General features: G+C 52.6%; 1 protein-coding gene across 16 annotated transcripts in view; it reads left to right on the forward strand.

Moving 5' to 3' along the window:
- The window catches only part of Arap1 (ArfGAP with RhoGAP domain, ankyrin repeat and PH domain 1), a 64,666-nt gene that overhangs the window by 27,245 nt on the left and 13,900 nt on the right, over nucleotides 1-23,521 (forward strand). For 6 of the 16 annotated variants that reach the window (XR_003946560.1, XM_006508186.4, NM_001040111.1 and 3 more), the window contains 14 exons: nucleotides 9,697-9,875; nucleotides 10,387-10,451; nucleotides 10,984-11,108; nucleotides 11,227-11,376; nucleotides 11,625-11,694; nucleotides 11,941-12,061; nucleotides 12,822-13,024; nucleotides 13,449-13,555; nucleotides 14,899-15,098; nucleotides 16,671-16,756; nucleotides 18,282-18,464; nucleotides 19,569-19,743; nucleotides 20,896-21,030; nucleotides 23,131-23,266. Coding sequence is in view for 15 of the 16 variants with exons in the window: in XM_006508186.4 (XP_006508249.1) it covers nucleotides 9,697-9,875; nucleotides 10,387-10,451; nucleotides 10,984-11,108; nucleotides 11,227-11,376; nucleotides 11,625-11,694; nucleotides 11,941-12,061; nucleotides 12,822-13,024; nucleotides 13,449-13,555; nucleotides 14,899-15,098; nucleotides 16,671-16,756; nucleotides 18,282-18,464; nucleotides 19,569-19,743; nucleotides 20,896-21,030; nucleotides 23,131-23,266 (1,935 nt within the window). In the remaining variant the exon portion in view is untranslated. Of the gene's footprint in view, nucleotides 1-2,956; nucleotides 3,368-8,820; nucleotides 8,942-9,696; nucleotides 9,876-10,360; nucleotides 10,452-10,588; nucleotides 10,645-10,983; nucleotides 11,109-11,226; nucleotides 11,377-11,624; nucleotides 11,695-11,940; nucleotides 12,062-12,821; nucleotides 13,025-13,448; nucleotides 13,556-14,898; nucleotides 15,099-16,670; nucleotides 16,757-18,281; nucleotides 18,465-19,095; nucleotides 19,303-19,568; nucleotides 19,744-20,895; nucleotides 21,031-23,130; nucleotides 23,267-23,521 lie in introns of those variants that run through there. The other 10 variants (XM_030242973.1, XM_006508190.2, XM_006508191.4 and 7 more) reach the window with 10 other exon arrangements.

Consider the following 23,521-nt stretch of genomic DNA (forward strand, 5'->3'; position numbering starts at 1 on the left):
AAAACTTCACGTGAGTCTGTATCTGCTGACGTCACTCTGTCAATTGTCCTGCGTCTGTGGAAGTGGCAAGAAGCCGTGGGAACCTCTCGAGAAGTTTTTTTGGTGTGTTTCTCTCTATGGAATCATGACAAACAAAGTCCAACAATGCGATGTAAGGTGGATGAATACACGCGTGTGGTTATTGAAGAATCCTTCATCGTGCACCGTTTCACGTCCTTGCTTTAGCAGAACGTCTTTTTACCTGTGTCTGCCTCAGGAAAACACTCTTTCACATGTTTGCCCCAGCAAAACACCATCTGACACAACTGACTTTCCAAAGAAACCATTAAGTTTCCACTTCACCAGGGTAACCCTCCAGCGATGTTTTAGGAAGGGAGAGGCCTTTAGAAGAAGACAATGGGAAGAATTCAGCTGAGATAAAATTTTAGACTATAGACCAAGGTCTATAAGCAAATCAGGAAAAGAAAACAAGAATGGGGTTTCCACCCTCTGTCTTCTGCCCTCTGCCCCCCAGGACCTGATGTCCTCTGGCCTCTGCCCTCTGCCCTCAGGACCTGATGCCCTCTCTAACTTATCTGGGCCCTCTGTGGGTCTCCTGACACTTGTACTTATTCAGGAAACTCTTAGGGTAAATAAAAATCTTATCCGAAGCCCTGAGTCCCAGGATACAAGGTTCCACTCTCACAGTCTGAATGCAGGTACTTGGCCAGGATATGGGGAGTCAAGGCCTCTAAGACATCGGGTTCTTCAGTAGTCATGGGGCTGGGGGGATTATAAAATGGTGTAATACTTGCAAGAAATCTCTGTGCATTCTTCATGGTTTTTTTTTTTTTTTTTGCTTTGGTGTTTGTTTGTTTGTTTGTTTGTTTTTCTGTGCTTTAGGATCAAGCTCAGGGCTATGCCTATGCTAGGCAAGTTCTCCACCACTGCTCTGTGTTTCCAGCCCCATCTCTTGCGCTACAAATCATCTGGACGTTACTCACAATGCCAGATGCGCTGTAAATGCTCTGTAGGTAACTACCATACTAGATTGTTAGGGAACAGGGACAAGGAAAAGCTCTCCATGTATTCACGACACATGTGGGTTTGCCGCATACATTTGGATCTGCAGTTTGTTGACTCCGTGGACGTGGAGGCAGAGGGTGCATCTTTGATCCCCTTGGGGCAAAATGGTGCCAGGCCTGACATCTTTTTCCTGGGGATGACACATCAAGAGTCATCTGCAGTCTTCAGCTCGTAGTATTTAGTTAATGTATATGAGTACACTGTCACTGTCTTTAGACACACCAGAAGAAGGTGTCAGATCACATTGCAGATGGTTGTGAGCCACCATGTGGTTTCTGGGAATTGAACTCAGGACCACTGGAAGAGCAGTCGGTGCTCTTAACCGCTGAGCCATCTCTCCAGCCCCTAGTTGTTGTTGTTTTAATTTTTATTTTATGTGAGTGGGTGTTTTGACTGTCCACATGTCTGTCCACATGTCTAGGTATACATATGCACATATGGCCAGCTGTCTGGGTGGTAGCATGTCTGTGTATTTGCATATTTGTGCTGGTTCTGCAGGTGGCCATGCTGGATCCCAATAGGTACAGGGATCTGTACAATTTCAGTGGTGACAGGCCTGTCTATGTGGCTCATTTGGGCTGAGCAGACATATACATGGGCCTGTGGCTTATTGCTGCTATGGGGATTGCAGTGCTAGGCTGTGTTGTTAATAGTGTGCAGATGCTGTTTGGGTAAATGAATTGGCACATTTATTGTTTGTGTACTGTCAAAGTGTGAGTCATTGTGCACATATGTGTGTGCATATGCTGCCAAGAGCCGTTAGAATGTCAGCTCTCCTAGGGCTGTGGGTTCTTCGTCAGTTTCCTTTACGATTGGATCCCCAACGCCTGGCGAGCAGTACCTAATAGCCCTTTATACACGTCATGGAGACGAAAGGCCCCTGAGGCCAGGAGCTTTCACACTGGGGTGCTGAGCTTGGGCGTCTGCAGATGATGTGAGCAGCCCACCCTGGGCATTGAGCTAAGGGGCCCCGAGCTCATCATCTAACTCCTCCTTAATTCGTGTCATCCCACCTGTGGGGTGGGGGTGCCTTCAGCAGAGATGGTGGGAAGCAAGAAGCTGATAGGATTCTAGGTCACAGAAAAGCTGTAAGCAAACCAGAAAACAAGGAAAGATGGGGGTTCCCTCCTTCCTGTCTAGTCAGATTGGGGGCTTTTAGAAGCAGGCTGGCATGCAGCCTGAAGACCCCACTTCACCTCTACATCTGTCACATTGTTATTTCAGCCCATGGCCATGAACTGGCTGAGGGGAAACTTGCCCAAAGCCACTCCGCTCAAGAGGGGAAACCAGTGTTCAGATCCTGCCTCCTGACCCTGTTCACCCGGCTTCAGGTGTCAGAGACAAAATCCTCAGGACTTGCTTCTTTGGATCACAGAGGAAACATTTCTGACCAAGGGTCCTAGAATCACTCCACACAGACCCTTCCAACTCTCTGTGGGTCTCAGCTTCCTCCTCTGGTACTTGGATACCTACAGGTATTTGAGGAAAAGGAAGTATTTGCCCAGAGTGGCTAGCCACTGGCTGGAGTCACACCTTGCAAGGTTTCCCTTCTCTGACCCAGAATGCCTTGCCGCTCAGCCAATCCCTTGGTCTTTCTGAAGCCTGATCACCTGTTGCTGGGGCAGAAACTCTTCCCTTCAGGGAGCCTATTTTGCAGCTTCTTTGGGCCTCTTCAGCAGGTTGGGATGGGAAATGCACCATAAGGGCTAGCTAGAATCAGGGCTTCCTGGATACATACCCTGTGAGGCCTCAGGGGACCAGCTGACAGGGCTAATTGCCCCATTTTAGTTTGCACGGTGCTGGCGTGGCCTGAGGGGCGGGGAGGAAGTATCTGTCCCAGGGGATTATGGGTGACGTTTCTCTTTCTCTCTCTCTCTCTCTCTCTCTCTCAGTGTTTTCAGGAAGTGTGTTGGCCTAGGCAGAAGGGGGGCGGGGAAGGGGTAAGAGAGGCGGAGAGCAGGAAGCAAAGACCAGAGCTGGATACACACATACACACATACTCACACAATCTCTCTCTCTCTCCCTCCCCTCCCTGACATATTTATGATTATATTCAGATACATACACATTTACACACATTCAGAGACACTACCCATAGGTGTGCATAGACATACCTGGGGCTCACATATACAAGGGAACAGGATTCAGACACAGACGACAATAGGGCTTCTGGCCACAAGAACAGCCAGAGCCCACACAGGCTTCTAGGGACAGACACAGGACACCTTGGCACACACTGGTCTACCTGGCTGGAGCCTTAGGAGTTCTTAGGCCTAGGACAGGATTCAGCAGGCCTCTGAGGGTGAGTGAGGGGCAGCTCTGGCTACGGGGCTGGGCAGGTGGGAGGGCTGGGAAGACGAGAGTCTCTCTTTGTCACTTTCTGAGCTGCTTTTCCAGGGTGCTGTGATTTCCCTTGGTTTGCTCAGACAGTTCCAGGACCCTTTCTCAGCTTCTCCTGTGGTTTTGTTTTGCTTTGCTTTGTTTGGTTGTCTGCTCTTTTCTAACATCGCCCCCTTCTCCTTCCTTCTCTCTGTGTATCCACATCAACCTCTTCTAATCCACTAATCCTAATACCTGTTTTCTGGTCCTTTGTCAGATTCTGCCCCACAGACTGGTGTGTGTGTGTGTGTGTGTGTGTGTGTGTGTGTGTGCGTGTGCAGGGGTGTCTCTGCTCCTTAGACCTCTCGTGCTTACCTGTTCCCTTCAGGCAGTCATTCCCAGTTCCCTCCACCATCAAGCAATTCCCTTGGGGGAGATTTAGGTTAGTTTGTGGCACTGTCAAGTTTAAGATTGCTGTGTGTCTAAACCCCTTATCCCCAGCCCAAGGTGACAGGGACCTCCCTGAAGAGGGTTGGCATTTCATTTGTATGGTTCCTCCCCTGCTGGCCAGGGTGGGTGATTGGTGGGTGCATGTTGAGTGTAAGGTTGCCCTCCCCTCCTTCCAGTTACTGGGAATCCCTAATGAACCCAGCACCCCTTGGGTCACTGGGGACACATTATGGCCTCTACTTTGGACTGGTCACCAGAAGTGGTGGGGGAGGGGTCCTGGAACTGTCCGAAAGCTCGACAAGGCCTGACCTGTTTTTGTCCTCATGGAGACAGTAGTGCCAGACCCAGGAGGTGCACAGAGCAGATGCTAGCTGCCTCTTACCCACCACGGCAGGACTGGTCTGGGGGGCTCAGACTGTGGAGTGGTGTGGAGTGCCCAGCAGGCTGTGTTAACTAAAGGAGGGTAAAATCCACATCTGGGTAGATTTCCTGGAGGGAGAAGTGAGTTTTAAGCAAAAGGGAATTGATGGTTTGGGGTCATTTTCTGTAAAAGTTTCCAGCAGAAGCCTGGCTCACAATAGTGCTTAGGGAGAGGAGCCCCTGGCCCAGGAAGAAGTGCCCAGGGCTGTGGGGCCTTGGTAGTACGCTGAACTCTAAGTGGGTGCTGTTAAAGGGTGGATTGGCTACAGGCTTTCTAGAGCAGGATGCTGGTAGGGTGGCTATACAGAGCATACTGGCAGCAGCCCCTTTGTGTTAAGTGACATGTATGCTGCAGACCTCAGTTCCTGCAAAGGAGACCTGACAAGAGCTTTGTGCACAGTGACCTGGGCAGAAGGGAGTAGGACAGAGCCAGGGTGTGCAGCAGCAGCCTGTGGTGGAGGAGGAAGGACAGAAGTGACATGGAGGAAGCGAGGAGTGCAGGACCCAGCTGTTGAGGAGGAAGTGGGCAGCAGGGAGGGCAGCTGGGAAAGTTTACCACTGGAAGGGGCATCAGGAAAGGCCACAGTCCCCAGATCACTGGGACAGGCCTCTTCTTGCAGCTGTGCTGGTGAGAGCCTAGAGGGATTGGCCTGGATTCCTCTAAGGTCCGTGGAATGTTTTAGGGGAAAGGTTCTGACCCTGGGGTAAAATGTAGTCTGGGTCCTTTGTCCTCTGAGGTCATCGCAGCAAACCAAACACTGAAGGATGTAGCATGGTAAGAAATACAGAGGTAGTCTGGAGAGGTGGCTCAGTTGTTAGGAGAACTGGCTGCTCTTCCAGAGGACCTGGGTTCAATTCCTAGAGCCTACATAGAGGCTCACAACCACTTGTAACTTCAGTTCCAGGGAGTCTGATATCTCTTCTGACTTCTGTGGGCACTTCCATGCAGGTGGTACACTTCATACATACTTACACATATGCTTACATAAATAAATCTTTTTTTTTCCAAGACAGGGTTTCTCTGTGTAGCCCTGGCTGTCCTGGAACTCACTTTTAGACCAGGCTGGCCTCGAACTCAGAAATCCTCCTGCCTCTGCCTCCCGAGAGCTGGGATTAAAGGCAAGCACCACCACGCCTGGCCCACATAAATCTTAAAGATAGAGAAGTATTATGGAGGGTGGGGGAGCCCCAAGGAAGCCCCTAAGAAACCTGAGGCATGGGGGAAAGGCCATACATAGCAGAGGTGGAGGATGTGGGATATATGTCTTAAGGAAGAGCACAAACTTGGCCAGACAGGTACAGGTGTCCGAGATGAAAGGAATGCTTTATGCAAAGGCTTTGAAGGATATGTTTCTAGACTGCAGCTTGGGACTGTAGAGATGGCCCAGAAGTTAAGAATTCATACTGCTGCCAGGTGTGGTGGCGCACGCCTTTAATCCCAGCCCTCGGGAGGTAGAGGCAGGCAGATTTCTGAGTTCAAGGCCAACCTGGTCTACAAAGTGAGTTCCAGGACAGCCAGGGCTATACAGAGAAACCCTGTCTCGGAAAAACCAAAAAACCAAAAAGAAAAAAAAAAGAAAAAAAAAAAAAAGAATTCATACTGCTCCTGTAGAGCACCTGAGTTCGGTTCTCAGTACCCAGGCTGGGTAGTTCACAACCACCTGGAACGCCAGCTCCAGGGGATCCTCTGGCCTCTGCACTCATGTACATACACTTATACACAAACATGTGCAAACATGCAAAATATTTATAGACTGCAGATTAGATTTTTGGTTGGTTGGTTGGTTTGGTTTTTCTTTCTTTTTTTTAACATTTCTTTTATTATTATTATTATTAGATATTTTCTTCATTTACATTTCAAATGCTATCCCGGAAGTCCCCTATACCCCCCCACCCCCGGTTTGGTTTTTCCAGACAGGGTTTCTCTGTCTATCTGGCTGTCCTGGAACTCATACTGTAGACCAGGCTGGCCTCAAACTCACAGAGATCCACCTGCCTCTGCCTCCCAAGTGCTGGGATTAAAGGTGTGCACCACCATACCTGGCCTCAGATTAGCTTTTTGTAGAGTGCTCGAAAGTGACTGGATAGGGGGTGGAGAGTCAGTCCAGAGTCAGCTTCACATGTAGGCTGCCCCTCTCTGCAGTCTTCCTGCCCTCAAAGTGAGCCTTGGCTTCTCTGGCTGGAGGTGGATACAGACAGAAGTACTGGGAGGGAGCCCAGGGCATTTGGAGAAGGAGAAGGCTGTCATGCCGCTTGAGGCCTTGCCTCTGAGGCTGTGGTGCCTTTGGCTGCAGCCCAGGTAAGGAACCGTGCAATCACACGTGAGAGCAGTGTGAGTGAACCTGCCGGTTAGTCAGAGGGGAAACAGGCTCAGGGGTGCTGACTGAGCTCGGGGGCTCAAACCCAGATCTGCTTGCCTCCAAACCGGAGCAGCCACATGTCACTGTGTCCAGGACAAGCTGCTTGCACCTGTTGCCCTGTAATGGTCATTGGCCGAACTTTAAAGAAACTTAAAACTTAAGTTTCTGGTTCATACAATTAGTGACAGGGTCACTCTAATATTACCCATTTAGACTTGGGGTCCTCATATGTCTCTCAGCCCTGGGTACAAGGTCCTGGGGTATTTCTTCTCATCTTGGGCTAAGGGTCTAGGCTAAGGTGGGTCACCCCCTGTCCCTGGTGCCCAGTCATAATAATTAGAATAGATGACCCACATGTCCGTTGGCAAGAGAAGGGCCTGAAAGACAGCAGAGCTGGAGGTAAGCAGGAGGAGGGGCTTTCTTTGTCTCTCCATGGCCCGTGGGGCTACATTTTGAAGTACTGGGGCCGCTCCTCAGGGTTGGAAGTGGGTAGAAATCAAAGGAGACGGAACACGGTGAGCACAGGGATGATTCGCCAGTACTCAGGGCTGAGATTGTTTATTAAGGGCGGATACCCAGGGGCTGTTCCCCCTCCTGGGGTGCTCCCCTGCGCTCAGTTCTCGGTAGGGGATACTACCCCTTCCCTTGGGGATTTCCCATAGGCTGTGCCTTTCTGACCTCACTTCTCCTTTCCTGGCCCTGACTCAGCAATACTGGATGCCCTGTGCCAGGCGGTCTGGCTGTCATGGAGGCTTCTTGCCACAAGGGTTATTTATGAGAGGCTCTGTTGTCTTCCCTCCTCGGGCAGATGATACAGAGGGCACCCACAGCTAGCAAGCCTCAGGGCAGGCTGTGGACTGTCAGGACCGTGGTGGAGGTAGACATGGTGAGGAGGATTGTGCTTGCCTGACCCCTGAGGACGAGGAACAAGTTGGCACCGGTTGCCACGCTCCACCCCTCAGGACACTGAGGAGGAGACTGACAGTAGGAAGCCAGGCCCACTTGTTTGACCTGGAGAGTAGGAATCCACACTTCCCCATAGGCCACAGTCTGCTCTCAGCTGACTCCTGAGCATGGCTGCCTCTGCAGCCCCTTCTTCCTGGTCTCCCGAAAGCAACAGTGTGGTGGATTGATGTACTCATCCGGAAGGCTAAGGACATCGGGTATCTGGGACCAGGCAGGCTGTTGGGCAAGTCTGCATTCAGGTGCTTGGTCGCCATTGAATCATTCATTTGTTTCTCTGGCAACCAGGATGCTCAGCTTGTTGTGAGTCTGTCCACCATCCGTCTGTCTAGCACGCTCTTGTTGCCCATTCAGCCAAGCTCAACACTTGGCGGTGGGGATACTACCCCTTCCCTTGAGAGTCAAATGCTTTCTTTCCCCCCTGCAAAGAGACTCAGGGAGACAGCCTGGTGTTGTGCTCATGAAAGATTGTTATGCTCTCTGTACCACCACCCCTTAGAATCAGTTCCCAGAGAAGGTAGGCAGGGTATAGAGAGCAGCTTTCTCCCAGGGTAGAGATGGGTCATGACAGCCATCCCAGCTGTCACCATCCACACAGCTGTCTAGCAGCCATTCCTTTTGACAACTCAGAGGTGAGAGGCTGAGGATCAGAGTAAGCAGGTGACCCTCTGGGAGCCAGCCTGGCTTAGTAACTTCTATTCCATTCCAAAGGGCCAGTGAGCCTTCTAGTGGCCCTGCAAGTGTGTGTGTGTTCTCAGTTGCCAGTCACTACAGAGTTTGCTGGCGGTTTCTCCTGCAGTTGTCATGCAGGCTGCTGTAGCACCTTGTGCAGGACGTGACTCCACAGGGAAGTTCCCTCCCTGTCTGCATGGCCGTAGTACAAGCTATTTGGAAACAGACACATTCTAAGAAGGATGAGGTATTAGAGCTCTCAGCTCTGTTAGCTTAGATGCTGATGGAGCCTGGGCAGGAGAGATGTACTTTGAAGAGTTTTATTTGGAAGACCTTTCACATACAGGGGAGAGCAGCAGGGTTTAGGGAAACAGAAAGGTATAGCTGGAGAGATGTGATGTAGAGGCAGGGATGCTTCTACAAGGAACAGGGAGAGGGGAACTGGTAGATTCAGGAGTGACCCAGTCATATCCTCCCAGGCCTCCTTGCGTTTCTGGCAGTCACATGCTGCTACCCACTGCTGGGAACACTGGGGAACAGACCAACCCGAAAGTGACCAAAGAGGAGGAAGCTGCTCACTCTGATGCCCCTCCTTAGCCCTTGGCAGATGTGGACAGAGATAGCTGGTGGGGCCAGGCCACCAGGACTCAGCCGCCATTCTAACTGCTGGGTGCTGAGGATCCTGTGTGTTGGTATGTGACCTACTCTTTTTCTGTCTGTGAAAGCAGATCCTACTCTACAGAAGAGGAGACCCAGGCCTGGAGAGGCTAGGCATTTATTTAGTCCAGGGCACACAGAAGTGAAGATACCAAGGTGGGGCTCAAACCTATGTCCTGGCTGACAAAGCCCTTTAGGAGACTTTTATCACCAGAATAGGACAATAGGAAAACTATGGGGATGGGGAAGAGCTGGGTAGTTACCTGAAGCAGCCCCTAGAGACTGACATCATAGATGAATAAAGGTGTGTGGGGGTGTGTGTAAAGAGAGCTTGGGGGAATGAGGTCACCATTTCTGAATGTGGACAGAAAAAAGAGGAGAGGTCCTTGTCCCAGAGACTACAATCTGGGCTTTAGGAACCAGTTTCTGGGATTCTGGCTTATGACTTCAGCGCTAGCCTTGGTGCCTGTTTCAATCCCATCCTGTCTGCTAGCATATGCCCTGTATCCTCCATGGTACATGTCAAGACTTACCTCCCTCTTGCTCCATTCCGGTCTTTTCTCTGTGTCAGCATGGAGGTTCCATGGGTGTGTTGCTAGAAGCAGAAGCACTAAGACTGGGCGACCAGCACATACATATGGGCCCAAGAGGTGCTGGCCTGAGAATGGTGAGGGCTGTGTGAGGCAGGCTGGTGTCTGGGTCGGGACGATGCTTGCCTAGTGAGCAGGGCCTCAGTGGGTCAGAACCCTGGCTGGTGCCTACTGACACCCGGCTCTGGTTCTGTTCTCAGCCTTCTTGCTAAGGAGGAGTTACTGCTGCCATCAGTGTCACCCCGGTCCCAACCAGAGCCTGCAGAGACTCCGTCCACCCTCCTGCCTGCCTTTCCCCAGGGGCCCCTGCAGCCTCCGTCTCCTCCTCCCTGTCCTCCTGTGATCCCTCCCAAGCCTCCTCGCCTGCTCCCTGAGTTTGGTGAGTGCTACTGGGGAACTGGGCTCTGGGTGGTCTCCTGAGATCAGCCATGGAGAGCAGGTCATGGGGCTTATTCCCTCTCTCCTGGTGGCCAGCAGTCCCCTGGGTGTCGTAAGCCTTCTCAAAGAGCACGTCCTTTCTCTCTCCTCTGTCTCCTGCTTGCCAAGTGTGAGCGTGGCCAATCTTTGAGGTATCGAAGTTCTTGGGCTGAGTAACCCTTGGGGCCACCGCTCCATCTTGATTCTCATTAACCTTGTGTGTCTCGTTTGGACAGTCCCCACCCCGACTCCCAGGCTGCTGCTTGGTCAGCCTTGGCCCTTCCTTTCCTTCAGTATAAATAGTACTTCCTGTCTCCTGTGCCTTTCTTTTCAAACTCAAGCCTGGGTGTGTGTGTGCGCGTGTGCGGTGGGGAGTTTATTCTAGCCTGGGAGTGGCCTTTGTGAAGCCAAGCCCTAGCCCCTTAGAGGAGGTCAAGCTCCTAGCTTCTGAGCCATTCCCTCTCTTTTACCAGACGACTCTGACTATGATGATGTCCCGGAGGAGGGGCCAGGGGCCCCAGCCAGTGTGATGACCAAGGTAGGCAGGGCAAATGCTTGCGGTTGCATTGGCTGCCTGTGTTGTGGAGGGAGGGCTGCTCATTGGCCTTAGAGACCCCAGGATCTCCTCCCCTAGCAGAGTGGATGCTAAGCCTGCTTTACTGTCTGCCCTTATAGGAGTCACCCTGGGGTCTGCAGCTCTCTGGTCTATGGCTTCTATTCCAGGCTTGAGTGTATGTAGTCTGTTGCTGTGTGAGTCTTGGAGTGGCTTCACTTTCTCTGTCCCCAGGTCACCTTCTCTCTTGAATGTGTCACTCTAGCTCTGAGTCTTTCTCTGCTTTCCTGCCTTTCTATCTTTCTCCTTGCCCTAGATCCATGTTTGCCAACAGTTCTCCTGACCCTGTCACCCTGGTCCCTGTGTGGTCTCAGCTGCTGGGGGAGGGGTGCACAAACAGAAGTAAAAGTGCTGAGTTGTGGGTGTGGAGTAGAGGGGTGGGTGTGGCGGCTGGGGGTGTGGTCTGGGATTTGAGGGAGAAATGTGACACTGGGTGATCCTTGGGGGGGGGGGGCAGGAGGAGCCCCTGCCGAGCCGAGTCCCACGGGCTGTGCGTGTGGCTAGTCTGCTGAGCGAGGGGGAGGAGCTGTCTGGGGATGATTCGGAAGATGACGATGACCATGCCTATGAGGGTATCCCCAAGTGAGTATTACCCCACTCAGTTGCCTAAAGCCCAACCTAGCCCACCACTCTACCCCAGTCCCAGCCTGAGCAAACCCTCAGCCTCCCTCCCTGCCTTCCTTCCCTTCTCTTGTTCTAGTGGTGGGTGGCCAACGAGTGGCCTGAATCCACCCTTACGCAGCCTGATCCCTGATCTCCCACTGCACCCCATGGATGAGTTGCCTGGGGGTCCCACCCCCATCACACCTGTCATCAAGGCTGGCTGGCTGGACAAGAACCCACCACAGGGGTGAGTGAAGCCTGCCAGGTCCTTCTAATGTCTGCAGGGGGACAAGCCATACTCCAGGATACTGGTGTCATGGATCCAAAAATCAGAGGGTCCAAGACTGTTTGATCAATTTTCCCTCCCCACACACTGTAACCATTGGTAACCACTGGATGATCTTAACTGTGATAGGAAAGGGGGACTGGGTATGATGGTGGGACCTCTCCCACCTCGTTCCCAGTCTTTGCTGAGCCCTGCCTCTGCCTGTTTAGGTCTTATATCTATCAGAAGCGATGGGTGAGACTGGACGCTGATTACCTGCGATACTTTGACAGTAACAAGGTGAGGGCTCCATCAGTCCCTCACTTGACCCTTGCTCCTACCCAGGCCTAGGCTGAACCCCAACATTGCTTTAGGCAGAGTCCTTAGCTGATCTTCAGTGGGGATCCTGGTCTGTGGGCTGGTGAGGGTAGTGATCAGAGCCAGCACAAAGTCGACCTGCAGAAGACAGGCCTGCAGTCATCATTTCAGCCAACTGGCAAGAGGCTCTAGGGTACCCACTCTAAAATGCAGCTCTTCTCTCCCCAGGACGCCTACTCTAAGCGCTTTGTTCCTGTGGCCTGCATCTGCCGAGTAGCTCCTATTGGAGACCAGAAGTTTGAAGTGATCACAAATAATCGGACCTTCGCCTTCCGGGCAGAGAGTGATGGTGGGAGTTCAGGAGTGTATATGTTTGTGTGTGTAAGTGTGTGTATGAGTGTGTAAGTGTGAGTGTATGAATGAGTATATGAGTGTGAGTGTATGTGTGTGTAAGTGTGAGTGTGAGTATGAATTGTGTAAGTGTGTGAGTGTATGTGAGTGTGTGTGTAAATGTATGTATGTGTAAGTGTGTATATGAGTGTATACATATGAGTGTATGAGTGTGTGAGTATATGAGTGTGAGTGTATGAGTATGTAAATGTATGTGTGTGAGTGTATGAGTGTGTGTAAGTGTATGTGTGTGAAAGTATATGTGAGTATGTAAGTATGTATAAGTGTGTGTGAGTGAGTGTGTGTGTGTGTATGTGTGTGTGTGTAGGGGAGAAGGACCTGTAAGTTGGAAGAGTAGGAAGGGAACAGTGTCCCAGGGAGGCATCGTCCCTGTATGGGGTCTGGGAGGAGAAGGAAGGAGATACTGACCATTGAGCATAGCCAGTGCTCCTTTCCAGATACTCCACAGTGCCACAGAGGCACACATCAGTGTGCACAAGGGATACAGTTTCCAACAGTTGGGGTGACTTGCCCAGTGTAGGCCACAGTAGGTGGCATTGTAAGCATTGTGGCATTGTAGCCTAGGTTGTCCAAGACAGAGAAGTCTAGCGATGGGACAGACCACACCAGTAGGATTCCTAGCAGAGGTGACCTCTGAGCCCCCTAGAGCCAGGAGGCGCCAGGGGCTGAGTTCATGTGTTACCTTCACCCTTTTGCAGTGGAGCGGAACGAGTGGATGCAGGCCCTGCAGCAGGCAGTAGTTGAGCATCGAGCCCGTTTTCGGCTTTCTAGTGCTTCTGTGTTGGGAGTCCGAGGCTCCGAGCAGCCTGACCGTGCTGGCAGCCTGGAGCTACGAGGCTTCAAGAATAAGCTTTACGTGGCTGTGACTGGGGACAAAGTACAGCTCTATAAGAATCTGGAGGTATGAAGGGCTCTACCAGGCCACTGAGGTCTCCCTGTCCCGTACTCATCCGTCCTCTTACCTGCCCTGCTCCTGTCCACCTGGTCTCTCCCTGGTCCTGCTTAGGATCTAAGTCCAGTACTTTCCCTTCCAGCCTTTTCTGCACTGGGACAGCATCTCCCCTCTTCTCTCCTGCCTGCCTGTGCCTCATCTCCATCCTGTCCCTGAACAGCACCCCCCCCCCACGTCCTGTTTCACTCACTCCTATGCCTCCCCTACTGTCATCCCCGTTGCTCTAGTCCAGACTGCTGTCCTGGCTCAGATTCCCGCCCTTCCTCCTTCTTAGGCTCTTTCCACTCCCTAGGGACGACTTCCCTATCCCTTGTCCTGCACCTGAAGCCCTGTTGTCAGCCTTTGCCTTCCTCCCTTCCCACCCACCCATCAGGAATTCCATCTGGGCATTGGTATCACCTTTATCGACATGAATGTGGGCAATGTCAAGGAAGTGGATCGGCGCAGCTTTGACCTCACTACCCCCTACCGCATCTTCAGGTGAGCCCCTGCTCCACCTTCAGCTCATGGGCAGTCAATCCTCTTGGTATTTTTTTCTCCCTTCCATTGCTCACCCACCTGCCTTAGTCTGCCAGACGTCTTCATCCCTCTCCATCTGTTCTGGCCAGCTCTGTTCTCTTTGCCCACCACGCTGTTTATGAGGTGTCCCACCAGCACCTGCAACCCTCCATGGCCTGGGACCCAGGGAACGTCTGCAGTGCCACCCTGCCATCCCCGACTCCGAGCTGTGGGTTCTCCAGCAGAACTTGCTTGTGCTCAAAGCACGTGGGCCTGTTGTCCCTTGAACATCTCCCCATGGCCCTTCTCTGCCTCATGTGGCTTGACACAGTTTACCTCCTTTGCACTCTGCCTTGTCTGTTTCTTCTCTGTGTCTGTCGCCATTCAGGCCCTCTGGTCTCCGTCTCAGTACTCTGGTTGCCAGTCTCAGGGCCTTCACTCTATCCATACTTATATCAGGGTAGTGACCTTTGATCTCAAGAGCTAAGTGGGTGTTTGTCCATCCTCCCATTCGAAATATCCTATGACTTTGGCCCTATAGTTCTTTGCCATAGTCCTTAGTGACCACAAATGCTGCAGCCAGACACTTTAGGGTTTCCCTTTCTGTCAGCTGCAGAAGCCACTGTGCTTCCTGATTACTGTCATTGTCACCAACTTGAAGGAGGCTGATAGAGGTTCAGCAGAAAGGGCTTCCACCGCTTGGGACCACGGGTTTACTGCAGCGGGGTGAGCGTGCTTGTTGCTTATCTGAGGCCCTGGCAGCTTTCGAGTTCCTCTCCTGGCTGTCCTGGTGGAGGCCATCTTCAGCCCCTCTCTTACTCATGGCCGTTACCTCTTGGTCACTCCCATGTGACTTGCAGTTGGTGGTGACAGCAGCAGACAAAGAGCCAGGGGAGTTTTGTAGGAAGGAAGACAATTCTGCATTTGCTGTCTAGATGGAGCTTCCCACTTGAAGAGTCTTTCTGCCTCTGCTGCTGAGTGCTGTTAAAGGCATGTGCTGCTACACTGGGTGCTCACTAATGGACTTCTTTCCGGGATGGAGTAAGGAGGTTGAGGGTGGAGATGGCACACACCTTTATACTCTCTCTCTTCCGTCTGTATATACCCTTGACTGGTGCCCCACTGTCCTAAGGGTGCCCTGTGCCTGCTCTGCCTCTCAGGCCTGTCCCTGCCTGTCTCTCATCATCTCCTCTGCCAGTCTGTTTTCTCTCTAGTTTTCTTGCTCCCTTTGTTGGTTGTTTCCCAACAGTCTTAGGATGACACCTCCTCCCGACCCTCAAATCCCTCCAAACCCTTTCCCACCGGTTCTACTTATGTGTCCCTAGCTTCTCGGCTGATTCAGAGTTAGAGAAGGAACAGTGGCTGGAGGCCATGCAGGGAGCCATCGCAGAGGCCCTATCTACCTCAGAGGTGGCTGAGCGCATCTGGGCCGCAGCCCCCAACAGGTTCTGTGCCGACTGTGGGGCCGCCCAGCCTGACTGGGCCTCCATCAACCTCTGCGTTGTCATCTGCAAGCGCTGTGCAGGTGGGTATGTGTGCAGCAGGTTGGCCGTTGGGCAGCAGGCAGTCTGCTGGGCAGATCCTACAGCCCTTATATCTAACGGTGTGTCAGCATTATTGGCTGTTCTCTTGGGAGAACCTTAGGTCCTCAATTCATGGTTATACTCTCTCCACAGGGATGGGGACACACAAAGAGGGAAAATGCATTTTATTCAGGGCTATCTGGCAAGTAAGTGAGCTCAGATCAGAGCCCAGGCTGTTGGAATCTGATGTCCCTGTCACATCAGAACCATGCAGGAGGCCAGGCCCACCAGGGCTCTTCATGCTGAGAGAAGAGCCAGTGTTTTGTCCAGAGGGGATATAAGACAAGGGACCCAGGGACATACTCAGCGCTGTGGGCCAGACTCTGGCTTATGGGCAGAAGCTGGGATTGGAGACTCCCATCCAGGAATGGGAGTGGAAGCACTGAACCTTCCAGATGGTCTGAAAGTCACACATATGAAAGCCTCCATGGTAACATGGCTGAGGAGCATGGGAATGGAAAACCATGGGGCCCAAGGTGCAGTCATCTATTGACTCAAGCCCTAAGGGCCCAGCATGTGCCATCTGCTGACTGCAGGCTGGGCATTCGATTATCTGAGAGCTGACAGTGCGCAGGTGGTGGTTTGCACGGCCGCAGGGGAGAGGTGGGATTTGATGTGGGAATCCAGGGGAAAGGACAGATCTGAGTGAGTCACTGAGCTTGGAGAATAACCCCTGGGCCTGTGGGACTCTAAGGCAGATGTCAGGCTCTGGGGCCATGAGGTGTGTGCAGACAAGTGGCAGCTTCACCGGCGACCAGATAAGGAAAGTGTCAACTCTCAGAGCTAACACAGGACGACTGTGGCTCTCTGTGGAAGATGGGTGCATGAATGCAGGGCCAGGGCTTCAGTCAGGCAGTGGCGGGTGTTCCTTGTGTCTCTAGCTCCCTTCTCTAGTCATGGGGTCCCTGCTGGGACCTGTGGCTGAGCAAGCTTCATCCTCTGTCTCCAACCTTAGCCTTTCCTTTCCTTCCAGTGACCTTTATTAAATGCTTGTTCTGGGCTCTGAGGATGAAACCTAAAGCCAGGTGGTCAGGATCCTGTTCTTATGCAGTTGCATTGCAACGGGAACAGCAAAAATAACACAGGAGCCTATCAAAATGGAATGATGAGAGGTGGGAAGAGAAAGTGCTGTTTGTTTGGGACATTTTCTCTGAGGAGGTGACATGTCAGCTGAGACCTGAATGACAGGAAGGCATGGCCATGGAGGTAGGGAGGTTGGGAAGAGAGTTGAGGCAGGAAGTTGAAGATGACAGGGGAGAGATAAGGTATTTATATCTACACTGGAACAGCTGATGTGGCTGGAGCAGGGATTGGCACATCAAAGCGGTCTCTTGGTAGGGAAGATGGTCTGGAGGGTCTGTTGTGGCTGGAGCGTAGTGAGCAATGTGAACAGGTTCTGGACCATGCCAAAGTGGAGATGCAGGCTAGCTCCAGGCCTGCCTGAGGAGCAGGAGGGATGAGCCAGTGCTCACAAGGAGGGCTGTACCAGAGTAACTGTATCCGCCTCACCTCAGGGGAGCACCGCGGCCTGGGTGCAGGAGTGTCCAAGGTGCGGAGTTTGAAGATGGACAGGAAGGTGTGGACAGAAGCACTCATCCAGGTGGGGGTGACCTGTGGTTTGTCCATGCCTGGGGTGGGGGTACCCTGCGGTTTGTCCATGCCTGGGGTGGGGGTACCCTGCAGATCATCCATGCCTGGGGTGGGCATGCCCTGAGGTTTGTCCATGCCTGGGGTGAGAGGGCCCTTCGTTCGGATCGTCCATGTCTGAGGTTGCCTCTCTCAGCTGCTCCCCTCCACCCCCACCTCACTGGCCTCAGAACTTTGGAGCTGAGGGAGCTCTGTGATAATCTAGTGGGTGGGGATTTTGGAAAAGCCTGCTTTTAGCAATGTCAGCAAACTGGCTGGTGTACTGAGAATGTTTTTACAGTTTTAAAGGGTTGTTTAAAAAAAGAGGTTTGACAGATTGTATGTGTTCCATAAAACCTAAACTATTTATTATTTGACCTTTTAGAGAATTGCTGACCCCTGATATAGTTCAGCTGTTGTCCTGATGTGGAGACTGGAGCCCTGGGTTGGGCTGTAATGGGCCTGAGGTTACCTAGCCTCTGCATATTAACCACTCAGCCTGCTCCTTCCCACCCCATATCCTAGCTGGGCTGGGAGTTCGCCACTGTGCACACCACTCAGAGCCTCTGAGCTCTCACTGCACCCGAATTCATGTGCACAGGGTATATAATGCATGGCTTGAGGCACACATATGTACATCTGTTTATACCTATGCTTTAAACTTCTCTGGTACCCGTGTGTGATTGTTGTTATGGGAAACCTGCAGCAGGAGGCCGGACCAAGGGACCTGGCACTCAGAGCTTAGCTGCTAAGTTGGGAACTTCATAGCATATCCAGTTCATGTGCCCACACTGTGTTCAGTATAGCACTGCTGGGAACACTGCTTTTGTTAATGAATTGTCTTTTAGAATAATCCTGAGATAGGATTAGAATACCCAGGATACAGTTGAGAACATTGAGGCTGAGGCCCAGGGAGGAAAACAAAACAAAGCAAAACAAAGCCAACTCTGATCGGGTGCCTAGTGGCAAGGAAAGTTTCTGCTTTGTCCTCTGCTGAGACTCCAGCACTCTAAATGATTGGGTGGGAAGCCCAGGAAGTGCCTGTGACAGCCTGATCAGCAGAAGGGAAAAGTGAGCTTGCCCTTAATGCTGCCCATCCCCCATCTTCTAGAAACTGCCACCCCTCTCTCATCCAGAGAGGAATGTTAGGAACAGATAGACCCCAAATCTCTGCCTGCCTAGCCTATTGGCTGAAAGGTTAGACACCACTCCTCGCTGGGACAGTTTCAGGAATGCAGAGTTCCAGATGTGGGCCTGGGTGAGACAACAGAGAGGGCCCCAGAGACCAGGCCTCAAACGTTCACCTATCAGACTGTCGGAGACAATCTGGGCTCAGAGCCCAGGCCTTGAACAAGAGTACGGTGGCCATCAGCAGACCCAGCTGCTCCTGACCTCCCCTTGGGGAAAATGGGTGTGTGGTCTGTCTGTCTGTCTGTCTGTCTGTCTGTCTGTCTGTCTCAGGAGTTGCTGCCCCTCTCACCTCTTGCCCGTACCCACAGCTCTTCTTACATCTGGGCAATGGCCCCGGGAACCACTTCTGGGCTGCTAATGTGCCTCCTAGTGAGGCCCTGGAGCCCAGCAGCAGCCCTGGTGCCCGGCGGTATCACCTGGAGGCCAAGTACAGAGAGGGCAAGTACCGCCGCTACCATCCGCTCTTTGGCAACCAAGAGGAACTGGACAAGGTCAGCACACAGAGCCTCTGGGATTCTTGAGCCTTCTTGTCCCTGCATTATCCCTTGAACCCATCTCTTTCTTCCTGTGGCCCCATTCCTCCCTCTCAACCCATGTCTTCCATCCGCTTAGAGGGCTGTGCATGTGTGGGGAGATTGAGGCCCACAGGGCAGTAGGGCCTGCCTAAGGAAAGCTGGAACAATGTAGGGAGGAGTCAGGCTTGGTTCTTGGTCCAGTGCCATGTCTTCAGCATCTGGCTGCCTCCTCCTGATTCCTCTGTCTCCCGCACCCTGTCCTGTTCTTTCAGAATCCTGCCAAAGGAGTGAACTTGGTGGGGATGCTATTTCCTGTCAGGCTCATGAAAAACAGCTGGACCACTCTGACCCACCCCATCCACGCCCCATTCTAGATGAGGCCCCATATGGGCCCCAGGCCCCAGAAGATTGGGAGCCAAGTCTTAGACCCTGATCTGGCTCAGACCGCTTGCTTAGAGGCAGCAGGGTAACATTTGTAACCTGTGGGCGGCAGTCCTCAGCTCTTCCTCCAAGCTGTCCTATCCAGGCAGGCTGAGTCTAGCCCCAGAGTTGTCTAGAAACCAGGCCTCCACCTCCCCAGGACCCAGGCGTCCAGCCCCCAGTTCAGCCCAGCCCAGTCTGGCCTAAAAGCCAGAAGGGTGGTGGCTCCCATTGGTCGGGAGGGCTGGGCCGGCAGTGAGGAATTCAAATGTGGGAGGAATTAGCTACAACCCCTCAGCTCCTCCCTCTGCCCCTGCTACAAGGCAGAGGGAGCCTGAGATCCTCCAGGGGCTCCTTGTGCCCTGACCAGCAGCTGTGCCTCAGGACCCACAGGGTGAGGGCCTGTGGCTAGGACCCCAGCCTCAGCTGGGTAGCCTCTGCCCAGCCTCCCTGGCTTGCCCTCCCCTCTTCTTTTTCTGACTCTCATGCCTTTCTTTTCTTCTCTTCTGGCTTCTTTAAGCCCTGCTCTCTTTCAGTCTGAGGATGGTCCATGCAGGTTTGAGTGACTCCTTCCCCTTCCCTCCTCCACCTCCTCCTCCCATCCCTACCCCTCCACCTCCCACTCTTTCTTGGATTGATCTCCCCCACCCCCTCCTCTAGGCCCTGTGTGCTGCAGTTACTACCACTGACCTGGCTGAGACCCAGGCACTCCTGGGCTGTGGGGCTGGGGTCAGCTGCTTCTCAGGGGACCCAGCAGCTCCCACACCCCTGGCTCTTGCTGAGCAGGCCGGACAGACTCTGCAGATGGAGTTTCTACGGAATAATCAGAGTACAGGTGAGTGACCGGTGGCTCTGTCCTCTGTAGCTGGAGGTCCCTGCTGGCAGGGTCTGGTCTTTTGGAGAGTTTTATAGGGGTGTCAACAGGAACCATGAATCAGCTGAGAACCTGGATTTGTAGGCCACTCCCAAGCTGTGATTCAAGTTCTTGGTGGTCCCTGGGGCAGTAAGCAGCATGATACTTGGGACAAGTGTGGCTTATGGGTCAGTGCTTCGTGTGAGTGGCCTTTTTTGTCTGTATCTCTGTGACTGTTGTGTGCTCTGTCCTGACTTAAATGTGGGTTCCTAGTGGAGCTATCTGCTCTAGGAAGAACCTTGGAGCTGCCTAGGTTCTCTTTCCTCATGTTGGTGATGCTGAGGCTTTGGGGTTTGTGTATGTGTAGTGGGTCTGTGTTGCTGTGGAGGAGGGTGTTGCCATGTGTGTGTGTGAACTACACAGCAGCCTTGTCGTCTGTTTGCTCAGTCTGGGTGGAGTTCCATCATAGACCTGGGTTGGATCCCATTTGGCTCCTATTCTTGGGATGGGTGAGGAGGGGGTCGCTAGGGTGAATGCGTCGGTTATGGCCCAGGCCAGGTCTCTTGAGGCCACATCCTAAGGCAGAGGGTGGGGCTCAGCGGCTGGGGCTCTGGGCCTTGGGCCATGGGTGGGTGGGGTGTGCTGGGCTGGAGAGAACCCAGGTGTCTAAGGGAGGTGCAAGAGACCACCCAGCTGGCTTGGACTACGGGGGCAGGACCCCTCAGTGCTGAGCACTGAATCCAGCCTACTTCACTGGGCTTTGTGCTATCTGGGACAAACCTCTCTCTAGGGACTACTATTGAGTTGGCCCAGAGCCCCCCTCATTCTAACATGCTTGGCTCTATGCCTCCAACAAGCAGTGTGGGGTGGGCTTGGGAGTCATGGAGCCTTCTTAAGATGGGTAGGGCTGGAGCTGGGCCCTGAGAATGGAGTGACATTTCCACTGGTGAGCAGAGGTTGAGATGTGGCTTTTCAAAACCCTGAAGGTAGCAGTAGGAGCCTGACGGTGCTGGTAGGGAGCTGAGGAAACAGGGCTGTGACCATGAACCTAGGTACTTTGCCCCAGGGGGCATCTGGAGAGGGCACCACCTGGACACCCAGTGTGCCACTACCATTCTTTCTTCCACTCCAAAGAGGTCCCTCGGTTGGACTCAGTGAAGCCCTTGGAAAAGCACTACTCCGTTACCCTGCCAACTGTGAGCCACAGCGGCTTCCTGTACAAAACTGCTTCTGCCGGCAAACCTCTGCAGGACCGCCGTGCCCGGGAAGGTGAGTACAGCATCTTACCCATCCAGGCCTATGGTGTGTGTTAGCCTGGCTGCAGGGCCAGCAAACTAGGGCTGGTCCTGCTGGAGGACCTGAGGGTGCCAAGTGGACTCTAGCAGAGCCACTTGGAAAGTCTTGGATACGGTCTCTTGAATACAATGAGTGCTTGAGAAATAGGCTAATCGGGGTGGGACATGGAGATGGCACCACCGGGGAGCGTGAAGTCCATATGGAGCCCCCGTTGGGTGTGGCCTTGTGCTGAGCAGCTGGCATATTCCAGATGTGGATGGAAGGCGGTTTGAGGACTTGAACTTGAGTGCCATCCCTCTCAGATCTCAGTTGCCTTCCATTTACTCCCTGCCTCCAAGTTCAGCCTATAGTCCTTGCACATCACCCAAGAGCTACCTACCTTCCTATCCGGCAGACTCCCCTCCCTGGATTCTGCCCCAGCTCTGTGGCTTTGTCACACAAGCCAGATTTACCTACCCCCACCAGGAATCTGCATATGCTACTGTCTGCCCCAAAGGCTTTCCCCAAATATCCCTTAAAACCTCATGTCTTTGGGGATATCATGTCTTTCCCAGCCACTCAATACTGTGCCCCCTGTCACCCCCAATACTATTTTTTCTCTTACTGTTCCATCTGATTTTTATTCTTATTTTTTTCCTCCAAGATAAAGTCTTTTTGCTACCCAGAGCCTGACATTGAACTCCTGGGATCAAGTTTCCATCTTGTCTCAGCCTTTCCAAGTAGCTGAAATTATTATAGTAGATAGTGCCACTATAGCCAGCTCAGTTGTCCTTTATTGTATACCTCTGTATACATGGTACCTGGTACCTATTGTAGCCCTAGCACCTGGGGCGCACTGGTACCCACTGGTAACGTAGCATACATCTGCAGAATGAAGAAGACCTCAGCAGGCTAGTGTGCTTCTCAGAGCACATCCTTGAGGACAGCCTTGGAGTCACATGGTTCTCACGGACAGGATGAGGGACAGCAAGCTGGAGGAGCAGAATGCCCACTGCTTACAGCCTCTCTCGGAACCCCTTCTTGGAGTCCCCCAGATACTCTCTCTGACAGTACTCTCTAACTCCTAGATGGTGTAGCCCTCTGCTGCTCCTGGTCAGTTCCCTCTGCCTGATGATGTCATTTATGGAACCCCTCTGAGTCATCCTTTTCACCCTGAGTGCCAGGAAGCTCTGAGCCACTGTGAGGCTGGTGCCGTAAGCTACAGTCGCCTGCCTGCCTGGCTTTGGTGCTCTGCTCTCTTACCTTTCATGGTCCAGGTTCCCATTTCTGGTTCTACTGGGGATCTCGTGTATCTTCAGAGCCATTGTAGGAGGAGGCAGACTATAGAGTGAGGAGTGTATCTGGCAAAGGAGACGGGGCACAGGGTGGGTCTTAGGGTTTTACTGCCGGGAAGAGACACCATGACTAAGGCAACTCTTATAAGGACAACATTTAATTGGGGCTGGCTTATAGGTTCAGAGGTTCAGTCCATTATCATCAAGGTGGGAACATGGCAGCCTGCAGTCAGGCATGGTGCAGGAGGAGCTGAGCGCTCTACATCTGCATCTGAAGGCTGCTAGCAGAAGCAGCTAGGATGAAGGTCTTAAAGCCCACACCCACAGTGACACACCCACTCCAACAAGGCCACACCTCCTAATAGTGCCACTCCCTGGGCCAAGCATATTCAAACCACCACAGCTCCCAAGGCTTCCTGTACAATTGAAGCTGTAGGTAGAAGGAGCAGCAGGGAAAGAAGCTAAGAGTAGCCAAAGAGACAGACAGAGGCAGACCTAGGCTGAGAGACACAGGTTGCCCTGATGATTGACAGCTTGGGACCTAACATTTAAAGAGAAGTGGGGTCAAGACTCAGTCGTTCCTGGTCTCCAAGCTGGAGACCAAAAGTTCATATCGGCTATAGGGGAGAGTTGGGGACTAGGTATAGAGGGCTGCAGCTGGGGGAATACTCAGGTAAGTGGTGAGTTAAAATGAAGAGCTTATAGGTTGGGTAGGAGCAGAGACCCAGGGAAATGGCAGGAGTGCTTTTCAGCCAGCCTGGGGTTTTCTTCATGGTTCCTCTGTCTAACTTCTCCACAGAGTTCAGCCGGCGCTGGTGTGTCCTGAGTGATGGGGTCCTGAGCTACTATGAAAACGAACGGGCAGTGACACCCAATGGGGAGATTCGGGCCAGCGAGATAGTATGCCTAGCAGTTTCCCCTCTGGACACCCATGGGTGAGTACCCCTAGGCATAACCACAAACTACCAGTGCTAGGAAGTCCAGTGTCTGATTGAGAAGACAGGGACATAGGCCCAGAGAAGGACAGGACCTTCTCAGGTCCACACAACAAAGAGACTGTAAACATTGACCTTAGCTCATGAGGCTGCAGCCCAAAGCTGCTCGTCCACCTCTTGGGAATCAGGGCAAGGAATAGAGAATTAATGGGGGAGGAGGGCAGGCTGTGCTGGATGAGTGAATCCTGATTTGTA

Source organism: Mus musculus, chromosome 7, assembly GCF_000001635.26.
Source record: "Mus musculus strain C57BL/6J chromosome 7, GRCm38.p6 C57BL/6J".
Classification (NCBI taxonomy): Eukaryota; Metazoa; Chordata; class Mammalia; order Rodentia; family Muridae; genus Mus; species Mus musculus.